At 50.6% G+C, this 26,389-nt stretch overlaps 1 protein-coding gene and 1 long non-coding RNA gene across 2 annotated transcripts in view; one reads left to right on the top strand and one right to left on the bottom strand.

Annotated features, from left to right (window-relative positions):
* Window positions 1-14,201: 14,201 nt before the first annotated feature.
* Window positions 14,202-18,385, top strand: LOC146396871 (uncharacterized). Its single transcript, XR_014828130.1, has 3 exons — window positions 14,202-14,446; window positions 15,343-15,457; window positions 15,763-18,385. It is a non-coding gene; the product is annotated as an uncharacterized LOC146396871 (long non-coding RNA).
* An 837-nt stretch (window positions 18,386-19,222) lies between these two features.
* The window catches only part of SLC29A3 (solute carrier family 29 member 3), a 44,024-nt gene continuing 36,857 nt past the window's right edge, over window positions 19,223-26,389 (bottom strand). Inside the window, exons 5-6 of the mRNA XM_001925631.6 lie at window positions 25,351-25,513; window positions 19,223-20,591 (exon numbers count right to left, since the gene is read on the bottom strand). Of these exons, the coding sequence (XP_001925666.4) occupies window positions 19,940-20,591; window positions 25,351-25,513 (815 nt within the window). The 3' untranslated portion in view covers window positions 19,223-19,939. The remainder of the gene's footprint in view (window positions 20,592-25,350; window positions 25,514-26,389) is intronic.

The raw sequence follows: 26,389 nt of genomic DNA, 5'->3' as shown, positions 1-26,389 counted from the left end.
TACAACTCATATCTAAAATTAAGAGAGAAAATTAAAATACGCGACACAATAGCACACGAGGCAGGAAGGGGGTAAATGGAGTTAGAATGTTCTAAGGCCCTTGCATTGTCCGGGAAATGGGTAAAAATGTGATGCGATGCGTGGTGAGCGTTAATAAATCAAGGATGCCTGTTCTATCTCTAGGCTAAGCCTAGAAGAATCATAAATGGGTGGGTATAACCAGCCAGTGGAGGGGTAAATTGAATAATAAAGTGGCGTGTGTGTGTGTATAATTTAAAGAATTCTTTGTTTATAAATAGAGTCATACTTCACATGTTGTTCTGTAACTTGATTTTTTTTTCTCTTAAAATAAATCCGGAGTTCTTTCCACATGGGTATGCAGAGGGGCTGCCTCCCTCTCGTTAATCTGCCAGCATGCAATCCATAGAGAAGGACAGTGACAGAGTTTGAAATTGAGTGTTGGGCCCTTCCAAAGTGGGACCTTGTGATGCCCGCCTGCCCTGACTGCAGACTGTGGTACAGGGAGAAGGCAATGCCCCTGGGCATGTCCACGGCCTGGCCTGGGGGGCTGTTCACAAGAGCTGCTGTCTCCAGGCCCTGAGCCCCACCCTGGCCCCATTAGTCACACACCAGGAAACCCAGGGTCCGGTAAAGAGAGGGGCAGCCTGGGATTAGCTGGCTCCATCTCCCACCTTTGGGCCCTATTGCAATCAAACTACTCCAGAAAAGAGCTTGTTCCCACTTGACGTCTTTGGAAGATGGGGACCCCCTTTGGTGTAGCCTGCAAGTCACTTCCTGCTAGATGCGAGCCTTCTTCAGGTCATGTCTTTGAATCACAGAGTGAGAAAATTATTCCAGTTGTGGTTCTATTGTAGTTTATATAAACATGCAAAGAAGAAAGGCTCTGTTTGATTGCACTTTGAACATTCGATTATCTTTTTTTTTTTTTTTTCTTTTTAGGGCCACACCCAAGGCATATGGAAGTTCCCAAGCTAGGGGTCCAACCGGAGCTACAGCTGCCAGCCTATGCCAGATCTGAGCTCCATCTGCAACCTATATCACAGTTCATGGCAACACCAGATCCTTAACCCACTGAGCAAGGCCAGGGATTGAGCCCACATCCTCATGGATATTAGTCAGGTTCTTAACCTGCTGGGCCACAGTGGAAACTCCTTGATTATCCTTTCTTGATCTAGAAGGTATCAGGCCTTCTCTCAGACTCTACCAAGCACCTTTGGTTGTATTTAATATTCTTTTGTTAGCATTGTATTTATTTTGCTACTTATCTTTCATTTATTGCAATTGATACTGTTTTTCTCATTTATGGTGGTGATAAAAAGGTTTCTCTTTAAATTGAAGCGCTGAAAAGTGAGGGACTGATGTTTAAATTGAGCCAATAACAGTAGACTTGGCACACAGCAAGGCCAAAATTGGTAAACGTGGAGGGTGAATGACTGAAATTGGAAGTCTTGATGTCAAGAGGAAGCATCAGGGTAGCTTTCATAGCCCCCAACCCCTCACCCAAAGAAATCAGGCCCAGGGGAGCTTTGGGCCTCACCCCAACCCCTCTTCCCTGCAAAGCTCCATCTCAGCCGGCAGAATACACGGATACACAGAAGTGAGTACCCGGATGTTTAGTGCAATGCTCTTTATAATGGGGGGTGGGAGGGCGAGGCGGCGGCCTGACCCCTCCACAGGGAACTGGTTAAACAGACTACACCTTGACCTGTCTGTTCCATGGACTGCTCTGCTCTTCAGAACTCCCCATCCCCTGGCTTCCTTACTCTGTCGTCTCTCCAGCCACTGCTCGCTGCCCTCCCTGCTCTCTGCTGAAACCCATTCTCTGAGCCTTACTATCCCCGCAGAAGCCTTCCCTGCCCACCCCCCAGAACCCCAGGTCCTCCTCTGACCTTCAGGACCCTTACTTTCTGGACAGCTGCTGCACCTGTACACAGCACAGACTCTTTAGCGATCATGTTGCCTTATGTCTGTCTGTCTTGTCCCCAATCAAATAAGAGCAGGGACTGAGGCATCTCTGAAGGAACACTAGACCGGAGGTCAGAAGACCTAGGATCCAGCCCTGACTCTGCTGTTCTCTGCCTGAATGACCTTGAACAAGGCATGTCTCCCACTGAGCCTCTGCCTTCCCACCTGACCCAAGGGACTGAGTTCAAGTTCCTCCCAGGGTTCCTCCTGCTCTGAGAATCTAAAGCCATTTCGTGTTTTTCTGGACCTTCCTAAGAAGTAGCAAAAACTGAGATTTCACATCTTAAAAGGGTTGTACCCACAATCTCACTTAATCCCCACGATGACTCTATGAGAAGGGCACTATTGTTGTCCCCGGCTCACTGATAGAAAACTGACACACGGGAAGGCTGGAGCCATGAAGTTAAACTGGGTTATGGTGCAGTATAAACAAATTCTGAAATCTCAGTGGCAATAAAAGTTTACTTCTTGCAAAGTATACATTGCACTACGGTGCAAGGCTGGTGGGATGGATTTCCTCCGAGAAAGAGAGACCCAGGGCTCTTCTATCTTAGAGCAATACTATCTGAAACACAAACACGCCGGCCACTGTGACAGGGCAAGATGGATGGAAGAGGGCCACAGGCTCTTTACTGCCTTTCCTAGAGTGACATTGCACATGATTCCCGCTCCCATTTCTCTGGCCAGAACTGGTTAGTCACGTGGCTCCAATCTAACTACCAGAGAGGCTGGAATGCTTAGTGAGTAAGCACCAAGAAATCTATAGCACTGAAGCTAAGGAACTTAACCAAGGCCACACAAGGTGTGCTAGCATCAAGGATTTAAACCCAGATAGCGAGACTCTAGCACCTTCTGCTTAATTGCTATTCTACATCATCTCCAAGGAGGTACCAGGGGCACAGGAGCCGGGTGCACAAGCTGATGGTGATGGGTAAGGTGTGGTGTGATGCGCTGGCATTGTGAGGTGAGAAGGACAAAGAATAAACAGCAGCCAGGCAGAGGTAACAACAGGCAGCCACTGTCCATGGATCAATCTTAATAGTTCCCATTTGTCAAGCATCTGCACCAGGCCAGGCACTTTATAAATGGTTCCATCTGAACTCTCAACATCCTGGCAATAAAACCCACTTCCACTCTACAGATGAGGAAAGTGAGGCTCAACTGGGCTGAGCAAACTGCCGGAGGTAGAGCAGCTGGCAAGTTATCTGAGCAATCCCCAAAGCCCTCACCCAGGGCTCTGGAGAGGGCTTGCAAGGAAGGACCAAGTTGAGGCATGAGCTTCCAGTCTGGGCCCTGCCAACCCTTCACTGCCAAAGCCAGGGCAGAAGTGGCCTGGGGCAGGGGGTGGTGGTTGGGGGAGGGAGCTATTGCCCAGGGACAGCCTGAACACTCTGGGGACAGACCAGCCTTGGAGGACAGACCAGATGTGCAGTTCGGGCGCCACCTAGAGGCCGAGGAGTTCAGCACAGCACCTCTCACCCTATGGGACCCCACCCCAGTTCCACAATGGAGGGAACACTGGTCCTCTTGGAGACACAAGGGCCAAAGTGGGGGCAGGGGGTGGTGGGGCGGTGCATGGTGCCCATCCATCATCTGCACCACCATACCCATCCCCCAGCTCTCCCGTCCTCAGCCATCCCAGGTCTCTCCGTAGACTTGTTTCTATCTAAAAATATTAGGAGTTCCTTTAGTGGTGCAGTGATTAACAAATCTGACTAGGAACCATGAGGTTGCAGGTTCATTCCCTGGCCTCGCTCAGTGGGTTAAGGATCCGGCTTTGCCGTGAGGTGTGGTGTAGGTTGCAGACTCGGCTTGGATCTGGTGTGGCTGTGGTTATGGTGTAGGCCAGCAGCTGTAGCTCCAATTCAACCCCTAGCCTGGGAACGTCCATATGCTGTGGGTGCAGTCCTAAAAAAATCAAAATAAATAAATAAATAAATAAAAATATTAATTAATAGGCCAAGAACATTTATGGGCTCATTTTGGACTCCAGGCCCCAGAGGTAACAGTGGGGCCTAGAATCAGGCAGTTCTGAGTTTGAATCCCAGCTCTGGCACTTCCTTGCTGTGTGATGCTTTGGGCAAGTTAATTAACTTCCACAGGCCCATTTAAGTCATCTGTAAAATGGCTGAAGGATGCCTATTCAAAGAGCTTTATTAACAATGTTAAACTTTGTAATATAGTATGTTAAGTACCCAGCTCTGAGTGTTGCTCCCTTTCCTTAACCACCTCAAGCTTTAAAGCTAGGGTTCAGTCCCCAGGGCTTTCCTACCCTCATCCCTGAGAAGGGTGGAGGTCAGCCCCCAGAAGTCTATACTCTGAACATGGACCCTGCCAACCGACACAGACCAGGGAGTGCCCAGGGGCCCTGGCTCCTGGAGCAGAGCTCCTGACCCCTGTTCAGCCAGTACATGAGAAGGACCCCCCACCTCCTCCTAGGCTCAGCTCCAGCTTCGCACTGGGACTCACCTCTTGGTGATTCATTGCTGTCCTGGTGAATGGCATCTGTCCCCTGGAGCTGCTATTCATGGCGGCCCTGAAGGTGAAGTCGCCAGTAATTAAAAACAAGTGCACCTGGATGTCAATTATACCTCAATTTAAAAAAAAAAAAAGGAAAAGAGGGGAAAAAACTTATCTAAGGAAGATAATCTGAAAAATTTTTCAAAGAAAGTACAGTGGGATACAGCCCCATCAGGCACAGTGGAAGGAAGAAGCCGTAGCAGGCAGGATGCCTGCAGCTTTAGAAAATCTTAGAAGAATCTGTAACTGCAGCTGAGACAGGGGCCCAAGTCTTCTGGAAGCCAACGCTAGGCATGTTATTCCTGGCACATCCAAATCAGCATGGGAGTCACTCCAGCTGTTAACACTCCCAGATGAGCCTCAGTTTCTTCATCTGCCACACGTGGGGTAAAATCCCTGGCCTGCCTACCTTCTCTGGTTTGGTGATAAACATCTTGGGAGTTCTCTATAAACTATCTTAACTTCAGATGTGTTATCCCCAGCCCCACCTCACCAAATTCATTCATTTATTCATCATTGAGCACATAGCTCTGCAAAAGGCTAGGGGTACCGTGTTGAGTGCAAGAGACCTCTTCCTGCAACTCTACACCTTAGCAAAGACAGGAGAAAAGATGTAATTGGCACCTTCGTGGGGCCCCACAGCCTCTGTCTTCTTCCCCTGCCCTCATCTTCTTCTGGGAAAAGCAATAGCCACCAGCACTTACATTGCACTTACTAGGTGCCCAGGACTCTGCCCAGTGCTGTACAAACACATATATCATCTTAGCAAACCCTGAAATGTAGGCACCATCATCCCCATTTTAAGGACGAAAACATTGCGGCTCATAAAATTTCCCTTAAAGTGGAGGAAGCCAAATTAAAATCCATATCTGTTTGGCTCTCCAGTGAGTTATCCCTTGAATTATGCTGGAAAACCATTGTCTCTACTGAGTACTTCTGCCTGTACTTGTAACTTTCTTATGCATTACTTGTATATTTCTTGTACATTACTTGTATGTGTACTTGTATATTACTGAGTGCTTCTGATGTGTCAGTGATAAAGGGGCAAGCACTTTGTGTACTGCATTTTACTTACGCCCATGCCAATTAGGTCTACTCACCCAATTTTACAAATGAGGAAACTGAGGTTCTCAGAGGCTGAAGGAAGCCCCGTGCTAGCCCTGCCATCCTGGCTGACGCCTTAGGAGTTGGACAGATTACAGTAATCAGCTAATGCCTGAGTGGGGCTCTGAAGATGCAAAGCCCCTTATTGAAAGCACTAAGGATGATGATTAAGTCGGAAGGTGGAATTAACTGTGCAGGGGGAGCAGGCTGCAGCCATGAGGAGAGGATTAGTGATGTGCTGCCTGATTAAGCCAAAGGCGGCTTGGGAGGGAGAGAAACTGAAACAGGTTTACGGCTCTGGCTCCTCAGTGCTGCTCACGACAGAGAGGGGACGTGGCTGTGGGCCTCCTAGGCAGCAATCACACCCCAGTGTTGAAGGGATGGGGCAGCATCCATGGAAAGCAGGGTGGGTTCCCAGCACCCTTTGCCTTTCTCTCATCCATCCATCCATCCACCCAGCAAGTACTTGCCAACAGTCTCCTAGGTCCCAGGCATTGTGGATAGAGCCAAGGACAAGAGAGAAAACGCTTAGGACTCCCCAGCCTGGGAGGAGGGACACAGACACTTAACAATAATCAGATGGCAAGGAATTATTCATCTTTCTAAGTGTAATAATAGCATTGTGGTTATATTTCATAAAAGAGCTCTACTCCTTCAGAGATACATACCAAAATATTTACAGATGAAATGATATGATGCCTCAAATTAATACAGGGAGGGGGGAATGAATGCAGGAAGAGGTGAAAAATGGCTGGCCCTGAGTTGGCAATTGTTGAAGCTGGGTGATGGGTAGGTACACGAGAGCCATGTACCATTCTGTTTTCTTTTGTAATTGTTCACATTTTCCATTTTAAAAAAAGGTAAAAAAAAAAAACAAATAATTATAATTCATGCTAACCACCATGAAGATAAAGCAAGTATATGGTGAGAAATTCTGTAGAGGGACCTGATCAGCTGAGGAGTCAGGGGGTCAGTTTTAGGCAGAGTGAGGCATTGGGGCTTCCTTAAGCTAGTGATCACCCGAGTAAGACTTTCTGTCTCTTCCTGCCCTTAAGGGAGGGCTGGCAGTGTCCTGGGGAGAGCGCTACCTTTGGGACATCACCAGCAGCCTTCAGGTCCCTTGTCATTGTGATGAAGGGAAAAGGGATGCACCCATCACTGCTCATGCCTGTGTCATGAGCCTACAGTGCTACCTCTGGTGGGCATCATTAGAACAACCTCGGGGGAGGGGAGTAGGGTTCCCCACTTTACAGGTGAGGCAAACATGGCTTTGAGGGGTTAACAGGAGAGTCGCCCAAAGTCAGCAATAGAGCCGAAGACCGAAGTCTATGCTCTTGTGAGTGCCCCCTCCATCCACTACCTGCCCCCAACCCCACCTATTAACACAGCCATCATTCCTGGATCACAGGTAGGGGGAGTGGGGAGAAATTGTTAACAAGAGAGACAGCTGGGGGAGTTCCTGCTGTGGCGCAGTGGGTTAAGAATCCAACTGCAGTGGCTCAGGTTGCTGCAAAGTTGTAGTTTTGATTCCCCCCGGCACAGGAGTTAAAGGACCCAGCACTGCAGCTGTGAAGATTTAGTCCTTGGCCTGGGACCTTCCATATGCCATGGGTGTGGCCATAAAATTTGACAGAAAGAAAGAAAGGAAGAAAAAAAAGGAGGGAGGAAGGGAGGAAAGAGAGAGAGAAGGAAGGAAAGAAAGAAGGAAGGAAGGAAGGAAAGAAGGAAGGAAGGAAGGAAGGAAGGAAGGAAGGAAGAAAGAAAGGAAAGAAAGAAAGAAAGAAAGAAAGAAAGAAAGAAAGAAAGAAAGAAAGGGAGAGAAAAGAAAACAGAAAGGAAAAGAAAGCTGGGACCTCAAGCCACAGGTGTTGTGGGCCCAGAGGAGGCAAGGGCATTTCTCTTGCGGGTACAAGCCTAGAGGGCTAGGGCAGGTGACAAGGGAGTGAGAGCTTCAGTTTCCTGGAAATGTGCAGAACCAAGAGCCCTAAGGGCTTCTGACATCAGAGGAAGCAGAGTTCAGACATCTGCACACACCCCTCCCACCCTAAGCTGAACCCTCAGCTGCAAAGCTGGCTGGGTGTCCAGTATCAGTGACAGAAAAGGCCCTGGGGGCTGGAGGGCTTAGGGACCAGCCTTGAGGGTGCTGGGCTGAAGGGACCTCAGCACTGGAGTGAGGGATCCCCTTGAGCTGTGGCTTCCATGAGGCTGGTGCACCCACCATCTCAGGGTGGCAGCATCCCGTGTTGGGCACTCTGGCTGGGTCCAAACGGCAGAGACTGTAGCCTCTCTCATGACAAAACTGAATTTCTGCCTGCCCTGGAACAGCAGCAATGACAAGAGAACATAATGGGCTGGCCCTCTGCCCTTGCAGGTGAGGAGCTCATCCTTGGGACCAAGCAGACCCGGGTTCAAAGCCAATTAAATCCTCCAACCTCGATTTCCTCATGGAGCAGTGGTGCGGAGAAGGAGACATAAAAGCAAAGCTTTTAGCAGAACATTCAGCCTCTATCCAGTGGGTGCCTGCCACCATCCTCCTCCTCACTGGGCAGTGACACCTCCTCCTGTTCTCACCTGAGCTGGTGATCCTCTAGAAGCAGACCAGAGACAAGGGTTCGAGTATGGGTAGTTTATTGGAGATGATCCTAGGCCACAGGGCACTCTGGTAAATGGTGTGGTTGTCATACTTGAGTATGTAGCAGGCTCTGTAGGAGAGATTGTTAAAACACCACTAGCTAGGCTCCACCACCCAGAGTTTCTCATTCAGTAGGTGTGAAGGGATCTGAGAGTGTGCATTTCCAACAGGTTTCCAAGTGCTGCAGGACCACACCTTAAGAACCACTGGTATAGAAGATGTCTTTCAATGGTTCTACTTGACAGCTGATGGCTACTAATTCTGTGTCCATCAGTGTTCAAGGGCTGCTTCCAACCAAGGGTGTTAACGCTCAGCATTTCAGCTTGCTCACTGGGCAGGCCAAGCTTGCTGCCACAGCCAGAAAAGCCTTGCTAAATCATTTCTAGGTCCCGGGCAAGGGAGGGCCTGTGACTAGAATGCAGAGTGATCAGAGGAGAGGCAGAGAAGCCTGCAAGGTAGTTTGACATGCAATTGAAGGACTTCAGTAGGAGCTGAGGGCCGAGGATGGCTTTGGGCAGGGCCCTAGGAACTTGTTCACATGGTAAGATATTTTTTGTAAAATTAGAAAAAGTATTTTGTGGGGTTTTTTTTTTTTTCATTCTAAACAAGGTGATTTTTTTTCTTTGTACCTTATTTTATATTTGTAATTTGTTATTTTTTTCCTAAAAAGGGCCCCCAAATTGTCTGATATTCAGGTCTCATAAAATCTGGATTGGCCCCTACTGGTAGGCCTACTAGGAATACAAATTTCTGTGGCTGGATTGAAAGGGGTGTCACTGCTTGACTCAGTAAGAACACAGACCATGTGGATTCAAGACCACTCAGGTTCAAATTCTAGCTCTGCTACTTTAGCTGAGTTACTTTGGCCAAGATGTCCAATCTGTTTAACCTCTGGTTACTCATTTATAAAATGGGGCCGGTAATCACACTTTCCCTGTAAAGAGCCAAGCCCACAGTATGTGCTCAATAAATAAGAATGTATTTATTATTATTAGTTCCCATGGTTTATTCTTGTTTCTTATCATTTGTCTTGATAACCTTCTCTTTCCTTCAGGTCCGGGTAGGAGTGAAGGAATTGAGGGAAGGAACTTCGTACAGGAAAAGAGCAGCCTCCTCCAGGATTGGCAGGTCGCCTACCTCTCCCGCTTCTACACCCGCTAGCCCAACCTTGCAGGCCTCTCCCCCTCGCCTGGGCGCCGGCCCCGTTGCCGGGCAACCGCTGTCGGTCCCTGCGCGGGGATTGGCTGTGCGGCCCGGCTCCCGGCGTGCCCCGCGGCTTTCGGAAGTTGCGCTCGGGTCTTTGTTTTGTGGCGGGTGGCTGCTACAGCTCCCTGGAAAGGCCGGCCTGGGGTCGGTTCCCGGCCAAGTTGAGCGCGGCGGGCCTGGCATCGCCTCTGTGCTTAGGCGGGATGGCCTAGTAGAGCTGAGTATCCGCCGCATCCCTCCTGGCAGGTCACAGCAGGGTGAGTCTCCAGCCAGTCCAAGCCTCAGGAAAACGGAGCTGGGGCCCGGAGGTAGCTTGGAGCAGCCGTGGTAGGTCTTTCCGGTAGCCCTTTCCACGCCACCCCAGCTTCGGGCCCGAGGCCCGGAGGTCCGAACACTACTAGACCTATCCCACCAACTGAGCCAGCGTGCCTGAGCTTGGTGACCTTAGGTAGAATGACTTCTAGAAGCTTTGACTTCGTGGTGCTAATCTCAATGGTGATTAATAATAAGTGACATTGTAACAGATTGCTTACTTACTGCCCTTAATGAGTACAAGCATTCAATTATAGAAGTATTTTGATCCTGAGAGATAGGTACATTATTGTGCCTATTTTTGAGAGATGAGGAAATTGAGGCTCAGGGAGGGATTTAATTTGCCTTAAGTTACACAGCTTCAAGAGACCAGTTTTCCAACCCCACTTGGTGCAACTCCAGAGGCCAGGATTTTAACTTAAAGGCTTCTTGTGAGGAGGGATGAGAGAATGTCACACCCCATCCAGATGCCAGGCACCAACTAAATGCTCAGGCAAGATTAATGGGCAAATCATCATAGTCATGGTAACAAGTAGTAACATTCATATCAGCATTAAAGAGTGACTTTGGCCAGTGCTTTGTCAGAGACATATTGCTTTGTCCACTTAGGACAGGGACAGTCTGGGAGATGAATTGCCACACTGGAGTTTCAGGTCCTTAAAAATATTGAAGCTGCTGTGTCTTCTACTTCCTACTTACACTTCTCTCCACTTCTATTTTTACCCCATTACTCTCCTCCCTACCAGTCACTAGTAGCTACAGGGATGAAGTCCTTTGCTTCTGAAAATGGCCAGACTTGTGCCCTGAGTTTAAAGGGGACAATCAGTAACTTAGGCTCTCACTTGTATTTGGCCGAAATGTAAATAGTGAAAACACCAGCCATGAAAGGAGTTAATGGGAGTCTGAACTTAGAAGGGAGCTTTACCCACCCTATGACCGTCAGGCAGAACAGTCCATGATTTTCAGAGAATATAGATGTCTGTGTTCTTCCTAAATATCAGAGACACTTACACATCCTGGGTTCTGGGGACTCCTGCCTGGGTCTCAGGTTCCCTGCCTCTAAAATAAACTTGATATTTGCCATATCCAAATACTATTTGTATCTTTTTGATTTGATAGTCTTTAACTTAGCTGTTTTACTCATATGTACTTAATATTTATATATCTGTTTGTTTACTTTCTTTGTAGGGCCGTACCTGTGGCATACACGGACATTCCCAGGCTAATGGTCGAATCGGAGCTGCAGGTGCCAGCCTATACCACAGCCACAGCAACATCAGACGGAGCTGCATTTGTGACCTATGGAGCAGCTTGTGGCAATGTCAGATGCTTAACCCACTGGGCAAGGCCAGGGATTGAACCTGTATCCTCACAGACACTGTGTTGGGTTCTTAACCTGTTGAGCTACAACAGAAACTCCTACTTACATTTACTTTATTATTATTATTTTTTTTTTTTTTGCCATTTCTTGGGCCGCTCCTGCGGCATATGGAAGTTCCCAGGCTAGGGGTCTAATCGGAGCTGAAGCTGCTGGCCTACACCAGGGCCACAGCAACGCTGGATCCGAGCCGCGTCTGCAACCTACACCACAGCTCACGGCAACACCGGATCGTTAACCCACTGAGCAAGGGCAGGGATCGAACCCGCAACCTCATGGTTCCTAGTCAGATTCGTTAACCACTGCACCACGATGGGAACTCCTACATTTACTTTAAACAGCAAACTGTACATCATTACTTTACTGGAAAACCAATATCACCTGTCATAAATAGAAGGTAAGAAGCTATAAAAAGAAATACAAATAACAACCAACCATTGTTCTTCATTCTAGTGGGCCAGACCTTGAACCGAGATCTGCTCTCATTTTGTTAAAAAGGGAGAACGGCAAGTTTTAGCAAAAGGTGTTGAAGACATGAATTAAACTGAAAGTTCCTCCCATGGGTAGTTAGGATTGAAAGAACAAAAAAGGGAAGAACTGCCACATGCTGGATGGCATCTAAGCTCACCTGGCACAGGACCACACTCTCAACACTTGGAGAAATAGAGGCCAAGACAGTTCTTACTGATGACTGTCTTGATAATCAGACCAGCATTTACTCTGATTCTCTTAGGGTCTGCGGGGCAGATGGGGAGCAGGAGATACCCCCTAGAGGGTCTTTTCGAGCCTTTTCTCCCCATGCCTTCCTCTAAACAGAACTATCTCGGGCACAGGTGAGATGAACAGCTGTTCAGTAGAGTTTGATGCGCATCAAAGGCTGGCCGACCACTGCGTCTTCCCAGGACCACAGAAGGCAAGGGGGAGGGGAGTCCCTCTTCCTCTCTTACCTTCTAGAAACAGGAGAGACACAAAAAGAAAAATAAGAGGTTGGCCTGGCTCAAAGAACGTGGAATTCAAACTTCTAGTAATCTGTGAACATCTGTGGCCCAAGGCAAGAATACAAAGGAAACCCATGTACCACGTGTCTCAACGTGTTAAGTTATAAATCAGGTCGCTAAGTTTCATACAACACAATCTCCCTTCTGCCTTGACACATACACCTTTATAACAACCTAGAAAGCTTGAATCTGGAATTCTCTGACTTCTTCAGGTTCTACTCAGGAATGTGATGGCTCAGTCCCCATCTGGAGGGGTTTCGTATGCACACATGTGGGTACCCCCAGCATGTGTGTCCCAACTCGGCACCACTTGCACACAGCCATCCCTTGAGTCTAGAAGTGCCTCTAGCAGCCTGACTTCGGGGGGGATGGATTTAGGAAAGAGCCTGTGCAGGGCCGGGTTTCAGTTTGAGCCTATTTAGGCAAGAGGTTCTGGGTACTCAGAGGATGGCCCAGAAGGGGGAAGAGGTGTGAGCTCCAGGCTGCCATGTCTCCTTAGACCTACCAATTCCTTGCCTCACAGGATGGGGCGCAAATGAACATATGGGTAGCTTAATAATAACAAGAGCTAATACCTTATTTACCTTTTGCAGTTTACGGGGCACTCTGACCTGGTCAGGATTTTGAGATATGCAAGATTAATATTCTCACTTTGCAGGAAAGAACACTTAAGATTCAGAGAGGTTAGTGACTTGCTCAAAGTCCCTTGATTGTGAGCCCTGCCCCCGGCCACTTCAAGAATTGAGATGGCTGAAGCTGCAAAGGGCAAGAAGGAAAGGGAAATGTCCCAACATCCTCATGACCAGCCATTGGTCGGCCATGAAATGCCAACTGGTGTGGCACTAACAGGCTGGCACATTTTGGCATTTGACCCTTCCCATCCCCCTCACAGAACTTCGTGAGCAGAAGGTGAGCCAAAGACAACTTCTGGAAGACAGCTTTGATAAAGCAAGGGCAGACTTCTGCATTCTTAGCTCACAAAATGTTATTAGAAAATGCAGTCAGTTCAGTTTCTGTTTCAAAAAGGGCTGCTGTTTGGTAATGGCTCATTTCCCTTTTTGAGTCTCAGCAAAGACTCAGCAAAATGAAAAACAGTTAACACCACCTCAGCAGCTAACAAGACCCTGAGAACAGGTAGGAGGTGTGACCCTGGCCCCCAACCCCCTGCTCCTCATTACAGAATGCCTGAGTAGAGCGAGACCACAGCTCCTTCCAGCTCTCCAACACCAAGCGGTGGGCCGGGGCCCACTGGCCCCTCGGGCCGCATCCTTTCCCACTCCCTCCTCCCTCCTGAACATGGATGGTGAAGGGAGTAGGCGCGAAAGATGCAAATGGGTGCCAACCTTGGGGGCTGGTAGAGAAGATGCCCTGGACCTGTGATCATTTTAAGGAAGGATGTGTGAGCATCCACAATACACTTGCTTCTTTAAAGACTCTCTAGTCTGGAGCAGAAATAGACAGAGCCTTTGCTCTCTCTTCGGGCCAGGCATGAGCTCCTGACAGCCATCCTCAGGCTTGAGGGCTCTAGCACCCTGGTTCTCCAAGTGGTCTTCCCCGACCAGCAGCATCAGCACCACCTGGGAACTTGTCTAAAAAGGTGCTTTGTCATGCCCCACCCAGACTTGTGGAGCCAGAAGCCTTGCAGGCAGATCCAGGATCTGCACATTGCCAGGCGCTTGGTGATTCTGGTGTGGACTGATGCTCTCCTGATCTTTGGGTGCTGGCTTTGAATCTCAGCTCTGCCACTCAGCACCTGTGACTGAGCCTTAGTGTGGGCACCAATGAAATGGGATAATGGTACTTCCTCATGGTGTGATTGAGTAGATTGTGTGTTAACATGCTTGGCTCGTAATGCTCCATAAACAGGAGCTCTTCTCTTTCTCTGGAAATCAGACTAGACAGAGTGACCTCAAGGAGGCCACCTTGGAGACACGCCCAGGCCCCTTCAGGTGTGCAGTTTCTGACTCATACCTGAAGCCACCTCTAGCCTCCTGTGTCTTGTGACTGAAACTGCTGGCGGATCCGGTTTATTTCCCAGCTTCTCTAAAGGGAGCCTCCCACCTCTGAGAGCAGCGCACTGACTTCCCCGCCTCAGTGCTCTCCCTGGAGAGCCAGCGGGACCCGCTGCATTTGCAGCCAGAGGCTCTGTTTCTGAGCCATGGTCTCCACTGTTCTTCCTCATCAGAAAAGGGGTGAGGGTCACCGCTGACCTGCCAAGTTCATGGGGCGATGGGGAGGAGAAGAGGCAATACTTTATCATGGATGAAGAGCTCTACCTGGATATTCAGTCTTCACAACAACCCCATGAGGGTAGGTACTCTGTCGACCTTTACAGATAAGGAAACTGAGACACAGAGAGCTTAAGAAACCTGCCCTGAATCACTCCTAAGAGTCCTGATTCCAAACCCGGCATCCTGGCTCCAGAGTCCTGTCCTTCAGCACTGTGCCCTGCCCAAGGACACCACCCGATGTGACAGGTCATGGTAGCACTCAGGGCTCTGAGCCTTAGAACGCAGCCCCTTTGACAAGCTGATGGAAGTTACGGCTCCTAGGTCTACGGGAAGCCCATGCCAACCTCTGCAATGATCTCAGCCTTCCGTGAACCTCTCATTCTACCCAGGGCTCCCCGACTGAGGCCTGTGCAAGGGTCTTTGAAGGAAGTAGGAAGAACAGAAGTCCAGGGAGATTGGAACATGCTGCCCTCATTAAACTCCAGGGAGAGGGACTGGGGCCAGAGCAGCAGGGATGGGGGTGTCGGGTGAGACTGCTGGGCAAGAGGGCCCACATCCTCCTGTCCAGAGTGAAGTGAGGGAGAGATGCACTAGGCACATGGGGCTGTTTCCAGAATAAGAGCAGGACTGGGGATGCTCTATCTCCTTTGGGCTCTGGACTCAATCTGGCAGATTTTGCTGGGCAGCACTGGCCTGGTGTCAGCTGGTCTAGAGTAACCCAGGTATCATCCTGCCAAGGGGCAAGGGTGGACTCGGTGACCTCAGGGTCCCTCCCAGCTCTGGGCATGTGTCTAAGTCAGGCATTGGAGGTGTGGTCATCCCAGGATGTTGCACTCTGCTCAGTTTCTGGGCAGCTGGGCCCCCTGCTTCCTGGGCCCCCTGGAGAGGATACACGTGAGGCCTCTTGACATGTGAAGTCCACAGGGTGAAGCTCCCCAGCTCTGTCAACCTTGCCTTTGTTTGGTCAACTTGCAGTTCAAGTGTCTGTAAAGGCTGTATCCCTGGTGACTGAAGACCAGTGATCCCCACATCAAACCCCATAGAGGCACTGGGGGCAGGCTGGGTGACCGCTGTCAACCATGCTGAACAGGTTAGTCTAGCCTCCTGGAACCCCATCCCCCTACCCAGCCTGTGGCCTGGGGCTCCTCAGGTCCACAAACCATTTGTCCTGGAAGTACCCTCTCAATCTTCTAAGGCAGCAGGGTGGAGAGAAGATAGGCTTTGAAGCCTCACAACCCTGGTCTGAATTCCAGTTCAGCCTCTTGCTGACTTAACCCCTGGGTCTCAGTTTCCTCCTCTGTAAAATGGGGCTCCCACATGGTAGTGTTTTGGTACATGGCACAGCCTGGACATCACGGGCGCTCAGTAACAGGCACCTTCTTTGCTCTGATGCAGACCACGCCCTTGCCCTGCTACAGGAGCCACCTGCTCAGAGGCTCAGAGCCACCCCCTCCTATGAATGCTCTTCCAAGGTTACAGGCACCAAACCCCATCTGAGGACAAGGCAGAGTGTCATCCCACAGGACAGAAATGCCTCTCCAGCTGCCTCCAGAAAAAGAAGACAAAAAGTGGGTAGGTGAAGCGGGTAGGCGAGGAGAAAAGGAAGGGAAAGCATCTGTATTTCCAGACAGAACCAGCAGACACAGCTGGAACCCGTACAGAACTCTGCACTTAAGAGACCTCAGGGACACTCTCATTCACGAACCCACTGAATCCTAGAGCAGGCTCCTAGCCCAGCCCCGTCTCTTTTTTCTTCCTTCCTCCTCCCTCCCTTTCCTTCCTTTCTCTTCTCTTTCTTAAAGCATCACTGGGTGAAGAGCATCATAAAACCACATTCCCAGGAAGCTCCTCCAAGCAGACTCTGCTGCCCTGACTTAGGGCAGGGAAGAAGCCAGGCAGCGGGGATGCAGGCAAGCCTGGCATCTCGTGAGGAAGGGAAACCAGCGCAGTGGGTTAGGGCTGACAGTTTACATTGTGTCCCACCGTCCTGGGCCTAAAGCCAGGTCCAGCAGCAGCAGCCATGCCAGGGTGACCTCAGTGGTGGGAAGTGGCATCCAGGAGATAGGATGTGGGACCAGGAAGGGCAGGGGCTAAGGACTGAAATGGACTGGACAGGGCAGGCCTGGAAGCAGCCCAGGATCAATGCCCAACAAGGAGTGGTGAGAGTGGTGACCCTGAGGTGGCCTAGGGTCTGGATCTATGGGGGCCCAGTCCTGCAAGGGGTCTGGACAGCTGCACGGGTTAGATCGACTAGGCCAGGGCCAGAGTCAGGCTTCTGGACAACACATCCACTTGGAACAACACTCCAGCCAATCTCTGAGTGAGGAACTGTTAGGACAGAATCAAAAAGAAAGTGAAGGTTCAGCATAGGCGCATGAGGGCAGGGTGGGTGAGGACCTCTTGGTATAGGCAGACCTAGGTTTCTTGTCTGGGGTACTTAGTAGCTGAGTGACCTGGGGTGAGTTACTTAACCTATCTGGGCCTCATTTCGTTCACCAACGGATGGAGGAAAATGCAGGTAAAGCACCTGGCAGAGGGAGCACTGGGCCAGGAGTCTGGGCAGCCGATGGAAAGTCTGTCTGGGACCCTAGGTGTGTGGCCCGGTGACTAATCCCAGCCTCCACAGGGGCTGAATTCCTTGTGGGGTCCTGCCGGGGTCACAGGTGGAACTGGGCAGACCCCAGCCAATGGGTGGAGGGCAGCGGTGGCCAGGACCCCAGGCATAAGTGGCACTGACAAAGGTGCCACCAAGGAAGTGATCCTGGTAAAGTAGGTACTAGAAGCTCTCACTTAGAAAGCATGCAGGGTTGAGAGGAGTATGGGCTTTACATTTACCCTCCACTGGAATAAAATCATCTTCGAACTGACTTCTGGCCTCCTCTCTGCTACCTGGGGTTCTCTAGTAAAGCATTCCACAATGTCAGGAGCCGGGGCCCTGCAATGACTTCCTCTTACATCACGTCCAAGCTGACGAGAAGGCCCCGAATCTTCTTCGGAGCACTGGGCCGAAGACAGCAGAAGAAAGGGTCTTTGCTAAGAATACTCGCCCCTGGTTCAAGCCTCTCCGTGTCCCCAGGCATGTAGGAACTGGCCACCCACTAGTTAAACAGTCACCTCACTTGGCTGCCTCTGGCTTTCTTTATGAATAAAAGGAGGAAAATGGAAATGTGTACGCTCTGGGGATCCGCAAGGGCATGCATTTAAAACTGCCACTTGGGATTAAATCAGGGAACTATTTGACAAAGGCGACTTCTCAGTGATTCTCCCACTACCTCTTTCACTGAAAAGTCCTCTTCTCTTTAGCAAGTTTTGTTCACACCCCGGAATATGTGAGCTAGTCCCACAAGTCTGCTGGGGTCACACGAGACCCACAGCAGCCAAGCCCCACGAGCCACTCTCACAGTGACCAAAGGACAAGGACACCTGAACGCCACCATCCGCCCCTCTGCCTGGAGATGTATTTTCATTTTCCTTCTTCCCTTTTTGGGGAAGGAACCATCCTTTGCAAAATGTCCACTCACGTGAGCAACAAAGAATGGTGGACAAAAGCCCGCATCATCCTCCCAGCAGCCCAGCAGCTGCCCCTCCTCTGGCAGCAGAGCTGGCGTGGACCGAGGCCATCGTCTCCTCAGCTCCTCCCAGTGCTGCATCATGAGGGTGGGCCGCCCTCTTCCCCCTTCACTCCCCGCTAATTTCAAATCATTTCACTAACACGGACACCTCTTCTTTTACTTCTGAGAGCTACCCCCCTTCTGCAGAGCACGCGAGACCCCCACTCCTCCCTACCTCCAAGCTCAGAGACCGCCCTTTCACCTTCAAGCAGACATGCTGCCCATTTGGAAGACACCTGAGGTTGAGATGAATCACCAGCCAGAAGGATGCCCCAAATGATGGAGTCAGTCGGGCGGGGGGCGGGGGAGCAGGAAGCCAAGAGGGGAGATTTCAGCTTTCTGCAAGGAGGGGCAGGGGAGAGGGGAGAATTTATTTGTAAAGCTTAAAAAATAAATTTTTTAAAAAGTATCAAGTTTCCAAAAACCTTTCGAGGGTGTCCCTTTCAATTCTCTGACCACAGAGGAGTGTGTACTAGCCTGCATCGGTGGGGAACATAAGCTGCCGCCACTGGGTGGATGACTAGCTGCTTCTGGGTTTAATCCGCTGTCTGCAGGACACCGCACTTCGAAGCATGAGCTGCTTGATTTATGGCTCTCAGGGTTGTCATTCCTCAGGGGCAGACTCAGCGCTTCCTACGTGACTCCTGAGAAAGAACTCCTGGTCGGATCTAGTTCCTTTCTCTCTCTGATTCCCATGTCCATCTGCCTGCGCCCCGCAAGGGACAGCCTTGTGGAAGCCTTCAGGGAACCTGAAAAAATATAAATTACTACTCATGTCAGTTGACTGCGAGGTGGGGGTCTCAGAACCTGAGGGTTGCCTTTTGAAACAACAGCTTCAAAATACATGGCTACCCAGAACCGACCAGGACAAAGCAACACCTACTGCTGCTGCTGAGAGCTGCGCAGCTCTCCCGACGTTCATAACAAAGCAACCTGGAAGGGAAGGAGCGAGCGGCCCCCCTCTGGACACCTTCTACCCCTCCAGTCCCCTCTCCACCCTTTGCGTGCTCCTTGGCTTATGGTCCAGCCCTCAGGGACTTGGAGGAGATGGGGGAAGGAATATGCCTCCTGCGGTCACAGCAGGCGGGACGTGCCCCTCCCGTCAGGCCCGAGGAAGAACGGCCTTCCAGGATATAATGCACAAGCTCTTAGGGTTCTTACACCCCCTCTTTATCCTCAAATTACCCAATTTGAGTACGCTATTTCCTGCCAAGACCCTAATACAGCCACCAGTAAGGCTTTCATTAAGTACCCAGGTATTTATTAGGCCCCTGAACCAATGGCCTTGACATATAAACATAGACGATAAACCCTGCCTTGACTCAGACCACAGACCACTTAAAGGATCCCTGTTTGAAACCCAGGCTTGACATGCTTGGTCCCGGGTACAGCGTGGAGCCCATGTCCAGGGAATGAAGGGCTCCTGGAGGGCCTGTCTTCCTGGGGTTCCAAGTCTGGCTGGTAACCAAAAGTAAGGGATCTGCACAGGCTTGGGTCTCAGGCCTGAGGACTGGCCGTTCCAGGGGGGACCCTCTCCGGGTAGGGAGGGCTAAGGAGTCTCACACATCTTGCCATCAGCTGGGAGGAGGCAGAGGCCATGCAGAGGGTCTTGGCCCTGCCCTGTAAACAACTCAGAGCCACATACTGACAGCACGGTTCCCAGGAGGGACGAAGGACAGGTGGAATGTACCCATGGGCGAGGAGCTCTCTGACTGTGTAACTTGTAACTGTGCCTCATTCAGGTGTCTTTGCTGTTCCAGCATCACAGGACATTCCAGAATGTCTGCTTGGCCTGGGAATAGCCTTGGTCCCGGGTCCCTGGGAGTGACGAGGGCCAAGCATGCTCGGCAGGGCCAACTCCAGCCCTTCCTGTTGGCCTCCTGGGCCCTCCCGGCATTTCCTCCCCTTCTCGCCGAGGCTCCCGGGCATCGCGTGGCACCAAGGTCCAGCCATCGCCCCTCCTAGATGAGATGCACAATTAGGGCAGAGCAGGCTGAGCCGAGCATCAGACCCAAGCACAGGTAAAAGGTCATCACCACCCCTGTGGCTTCGGCCAGCTCCCTGGGCACGATCTTGGGCCCGTAAATGAGAGCCAGGGTGCTGAGGTAGCCATTGCTGAGCCCCAGCAGGGAGGTGAAGAGCACCGGGTACACGTCGGACTGGAAGACCACCACCTGCAGGTGGACGCGGGGCTGGTAGTTGCAGAGCACAAAGAGGGGGACGAGGCAGGTCCGGAGGAGCACGAGCCCTGGGAGCACCTTGCTTCTGGGCCCCGGCACCTGGATCCAGGCAGTGATCTGCCGGCCGCACAGGTCGGCAAAGTTGTACAGGAGGAAGGTGGTGAGGGGGACGAAGAACTTGGTGGTCCATGGTGAGCCGGAGCCCTTGCCGAGGGACTCGATGTTGGTGGAGATGGCGGGGAAGATGATGCTGGTGATAAAGAAGAGGTAGATGATGCAGAAGCCCAGGCCGGCCGTCTTCTTCAGGATGGGGCGGAGGGGTGGTGTCGAGGAGTCGCTGGATCTGGGGGCCCCCGAAGAGGGGCTGGAGGAGTCCTGGGGTGGCTGCTCTTCACCAGAAAACACAGCTGGCCAAACAGGCTTCATGTAGTACCTGCAAGGGAGAGGCGAGGGGTCAGAGGGCCCAGGAAGCTGGGATCTGGCGTTGCTGTGGCTGTGGTGTAGGCCGGCGGCTGTAGCTCTGATTCAGCTCCTAGCCTGGGAACCTCCATATGCTGTGAGTGCAGCCCTAAAAAGCAAGAAAAGAAAAGTAACATATACATGCTGCAATGAACCCAAATAATACAGAAGAGAAATGATAAAGGAGAGTAAGAACTCTTACTTCCCACTCTGGTCTCACTCCTTAGAGGTACAGATCATTAAAAATATGGTGTATATAGTTCCATGCACATGCAAACAGCCCATACGCACAGTTGTGGATGCAGTTACGTTTCTTTAATTTTTTTTTTCTTTTTAGGGTTGCACCTGTGGCATATGGAAGTTCTCAGTCTAGGGAGTCAAATCAGAGCTGCAGCTGCTGACCTATGCCACAGCCATACCAATGCCAGATCCAAGCTGCATCTGTGACCTGCACCACAACTCACGGCAAGCTGGATCCTTAACTACAGATCGGGGCCAGGGATTGAACCTGCATCCTCCTGGATACTAGTCGGGTTCGTTACCACTGAGCCACAACGGGAACTCCTACAGTTGCATTTCTTAACTAAAAGCGGGATTGAATTGTAGGTATTGTAAAACTTTTTGCAACAGTGTAATTCCTAAATATATATCTATGTTATATAACTAAATACAGGCATAATAATTATACAGAAATGCATACAGACAATTGCCTAAAGAACAGTACCTTGCAGCCATCCTTTCATACAGAGACAAGGCTCTCTGGCTCTCTTGTCTCTATGCTGTGATGCTGCACAGTCTTCCACTATATGGATACATAATTTAACTGCTCCCCTAATGATGGACATTTAGGTTAGCTCCAGTTTTTCTCTGCTACAAATATTGGTGCAATGACTATCCCTATACATAAATCCCTCCACACATACCCTACTATCTCAAGAGAGCAGATTTCCAGAAGAGGAACTGTGGGATCACAAGCTTCTGATTTTAAAATCTTGATAGATATTGATAAACTGCTCTCTAGAGAGATAGAACCAATTTATCTCTGCTCTATACCACCCACGCACCCTAACTAAAGTAACCTGACCCTTCAATCTGCAGGAGAGCACTTGTTTCTTTCAAAAAACTGACCACAACTTTATAATCATTGTGTTAGTTTACTGATTTCTCATCTGTCTCCTTCAACAGAAGACAGCTCCCTGGGGCAAGAACATGTTTGGCTGTTTTCAGCTAATTCCCCAGGCACACAAAACAACCCTTCAAAACATAATTGCTGATCACTTATATTTGGAATCTAATATACAGCACAAATGAACCTGTCTATAGAAAAGAAATAAACTCATGGACATGGAGAACAGACTTGTGGTTGCCAAGGGGAAGGAGGAGGGATTGGGATGGACTGGGACTTTGGGGTTAGAAGATGCAAACTAGGAGTTCCCGTCATGGCGTAGCAGAAACGAATCCGACTAGGAACCATGAGGTTGTGGGTTCCATCGCTGGTCTCACTCAGTGGGTTAAGGCTCTGGCGTTGCCATGAGCTGTGGTGTAGGTCGCAGATGAGGCTCAGATCTGGCGTGGCTGTGGTTGTGGCGTAGGTCGGCAGCTGTAACTCTGATTAGACCCCTAGCCTGGGAACCTCCATATACCACAGGAGCGGCCCTAAAAAGCAAAAAAAAAAAAAAAAAAAAAAAAAAAGAAGAAGAAGAAGATGCAAATGCAAGTTTGTGATGGAACATGATGGAAGATAATGTGAGAAAAAGAATGTATATATATGTATAACTGGGTCACTCTGCTGCACAGCAGAAATTGACAGAACATTGTAAATCAACTCTAATAAAAAAAACTTTTAAGAATAAAAATAATTGCTGAAAGAACCAATAAGCCTCCAAATGTCTTTTCCCCAATATCAACACTGAATAGGATCAATTTTTTCAATTTCTGCTACTTTGACCAATGCAGAATAGGCTTGTGCTCTTTGCCTTGCTGTGTGACCTTGCCTGAGTCACTCAACCTCTCTGGGCTTTGGGTGCCTAAAAACCAGGAGACATATGCTGACTGTATTAACATACTTCAAACAGAGGACTTAGTGTGAGGCGAGGGAAAACAGGAGGTTGGTGGTAGCTGGGTTCTGGTTTCAGCCCCACTTCTGCCTCCCCTGTGACCTTAGGCCAGGTACTCCCCTCTTGGGGCCTCAGTTTCCTCCTCTATGAAATGGACAGAGTCCATAGCTGTAAGCTTTTGAGATCCTATCCTAAGAGGCTACATATTGTCAATAAGGCAGTCAGTGGGAGGAGTCCTCCCCAGAGTCACTTTTCCATGTGATGCTGAGCTAGGCACTTTGGCCTTGAACCATGTCTTATTTCCCAATCGCTATTTAGGGAAAAGACTATTCTTACTTCCCCTTCTGTTCTGCATCAGGTCCTCCCCTCAGTGGCTCTAAGGAAGCTCTCCACCAGTTCCTTTGGCCAAAGCTCTTGCTCACAAGTTCTTCCAAATCTAACTGCCCATTCCACGCTACTGCAATCAGCAGCCCCCAACACTGCATGAGACTCAGTTCCTCCTGGATGGGATGGAGCAGCCTAAGTTCCATCCTCAGATGACTTTCCATAAATCCAAAGTTTTGACCAAGGTGTTAAAGAGATGCTTCCATGGGCTGGCAGAGCCCTGGCTGTTCTCTGGCTCACATGCTCAGCTGGACAGGATTTTGGCCTGCTCAAGTGAGACTGAAAACTAGGTGGCCACCTGTCTTGGTTTGGCTGAGACTGTACTGGTTTTAGCACTGAGAGCCCCGTGACCTGGGGTCCCCTTCAGTCCAAGGCAAACAAGGAAGGCTGGCCGCCCACTGGGAACAGCCCACGTGAGGCTGACAAAGGACACAGGAAACGGGAAAACAGCAGGAGTGGTGGGAAACTCCTGCCTTCTGGTCAGTGACTCAGAAATAATTTAATCAGCAGTGACAAAGTTCCCAGCAGTATACAGGGCACTGAGAGCACCGTGAGTCAGCCACACCCCAGGAACCACAGGGACACACACTGTCATGGAGCACAGCTGGGTCATTTTTGATGACAGCCCTGAAGGGGCAGGAAGGCGATGGGCAGACTCATGGGTCTGTAGCCATCTGAGATACTGGGGGGACACAATGTCATCACTCAGCCCCCTTTTATCCCTCCTGAGGCCCCTGAGGCCAGCTGAAAGTTACAAGAACCCTCTAACTGGGGAGAGCAACCTGCTCCAGCAGAGTTGGGGCTCTGGTGAAGGCAGGAGTTCTGGGTATTAACAAGGCGACTCTCACCGGGACAGGAAGAATGGGTGACGAGGAAGGACCTCGCAGTCACAAGCCAAGGAGGCAGCAGTACAATGCACAGAAAGGGTGTAGCCCTGGAAAGAGCTCTGTGGTCCAATCCCTGCCTACGACTCACCAGGTGAACAACCTGGGCATGTCTGTCCATCCCCCAAAGCCTTAGCTTCCTCATCGGTAAAATGGGAAGATATAGTAAGACCTGCACAAGGTCACCATACACCCTAAGTGAAAAAACTGGGAGTTTCCATAGTGGTGCAGTGGTTAATGAATCCAACTAGGAACCATGAGGTTGTGGGTTCGATTCCTGGTCTCGCTCAGTGGGTTAAGGATCTGGCGTTGCCGTGAGCTCTGGTGTAGGTCACAGATGCGGCTCAGATCCAGCGGTGCTGTGGCTGCATCGTAGGCTGGGGTCTACAGCTCCTATTGCACCCCTAGCCTGGGAACCTCCTTATGCCGTGGGAATGGCCCTAGAAAAGGAAAAAAAAAGAAAAAAAGAAAAAAACTGGACTGCTTTCTTTGCTCAGTGCTACCACGCCGAGTAGGTTCTGCTGGAGTGGGCAGAGCCAGGCCCTGCTCTCCCCAGCTCTGCCGGCTGGCACACTGGCACCACAGGCCGATCGCCAGACCTTTTTTTCTGTCTGTTTCACCACCTGAAAAATGGGGAAATAACTTTTGCCTTCCCTACATCAAGGAAGACCATGGATGTGAAAACACATTGAAAAGAATAAAATGCAAGAAAAAAAAGGTTGAGTTTTTTTTTTTTTTAAGACTAGCAGGAAGCAAGAAAGGAAGAGGAGGAAGGAGAAAGGGAAAGCAAGAGAGAGACTAAGGAAAGAGGCCCTGGGAGGTGGAGAGAGGCCTCAGAGGACAGGGGTGAATGACACAGGTGTGGAGTTGGGCTCGAATCCTGATTGTGCTGCCAATGGGCCGTGGGACTCAGGCAAGTAATTCCACCTCTCTGAGCCGGGTTTCTCGTGTGTGCATGGGAACAATCACGATAAGTCACAGGGCTGCACCGATGAGGAGCAGGTGGGTGAGCTTTGAAGGAGAGGCGTCCCAAGAGGCTGGCAGCATGCAAAGAAGGAGGGGAGGGTGCTTTGCCAGGGAAGTTGCCCGTCCCCCTTATCCTTCCTCAGCTCCCTCTGTGGCCACCTGCCCTCCCTCACAGAATGCTCGAGGACTCCAGCTGTTTCTCACATTCCTCGGCTCAGCTGATTTATGGAGCAACTACTCTGAGCTGGGCACAGTCCGAGGCACGGGATCCAGCCAACAACGAAACCCACACAACTTCTGCCCTGCCGGAGGGAAGGGTCACGCTCCAGCAGGGAGACCTACTCAGGGGCTAGAAGAACGCAGGGGCTGGCATAAAGCCATAGGCACGAGGGAAAGAAGGATGCTGGAGGGAGGGAGGGAGGGATGGAGCTCGGGGCCTCACCTGGCGTAGTCCAACCGCGGCAGCAGCAGGTAGAGCCCGATGCAGAGCGCCAGGAAGACGTCCGCCGTCAGGAAGAAGGCCAGGGCGCTGTCCGTCACGTTGCTGGACGCCGCCAGGTCCACCAGTGAGGCCACGGCACTGATGGTGCCCCCCATGGCTCCTCCTGTGGAGAGCGCGGGACCCCACGGAGCCGGTCAGGGCAGGTCCATCCTCCCTGCTCTCAGGCCCGACCTCTCTCTGCTTGGGCTTAACAGAACCAAAATCAGTCCTTGATGCTGAGGAAAATGCTGCAGTTCTCATGGTATCCCGAGGCCTTGGCAGACACGGACCCATCCTGCAGCCGTGGGCACTCTGGCTCTACCAGGGTCTCCCCAGCCTGGCTGCTCCCAAGGAGGCAGATGGCCTCCAAGGCTTCACCTGCTTCTCGGTCTGGCCTCCGACCCTTGACACTTGACCCTCTGTCTTTATTGCCCTTTGGATGGGCTCAGAATCTTTAGGGTCAGAGGTCGGCCATCTCAGAGAGCTCCTCTCCCTGCCCTGGGCCCCCATCACCCACCAACCGCACTGGGCAAGAGGCTGAGGCGTGTCTAAGCACAGGCTCTCCGGCGGAGGAGGCAAAGAAATGAAAGTTTGCATGGCGATTAAGGGCACAGACTCTAGAATCAAAACATCTGAGTCCTCTCCTGGCTCTACCACTTCTAGCTGTGTGACCTTCAGCAAGTCACTTAACCTCTCTGTGCCTTGACTTCCCCATCTGTAAAATGGGGGGGGGGTAAAACCCACCTCTAAGGGCTGTTACGAAGATTAAAAGGATCATTACGTGTAAAGCAGAACTGTGCCTGGCACTGAGAAGCGCCATATAAACCCTCCCAGATTCCCAATTAGGTGTCTGGCTATCTCTGTCCTTCCTACATCAAAGCAGCAACAACAGGGTAAACCCTTTGCCAAGAGGGTGCCAACTTCTGAGAAGCTGTAATCCCCACCTGGGTGTTTTGTAAGAACTGGAGTTAAACTCAGGAAGACATTCCCCGGCTGCCCT

The sequence above is a fragment of the Sus scrofa genome, chromosome 14 (assembly GCF_054392235.1).
Source record: "Sus scrofa isolate SSC_HxYL_T2T_F1_AM1 chromosome 14, Sscrofa_HxYL_maternal_Yorkshire_Landrace_v2.0, whole genome shotgun sequence".
Taxonomy (NCBI): domain Eukaryota; kingdom Metazoa; phylum Chordata; class Mammalia; order Artiodactyla; family Suidae; genus Sus; species Sus scrofa.
The sequence above is the reverse complement of the archived record's forward strand: the minus strand, read 5'-3'. Positions and strand labels throughout refer to the sequence as shown.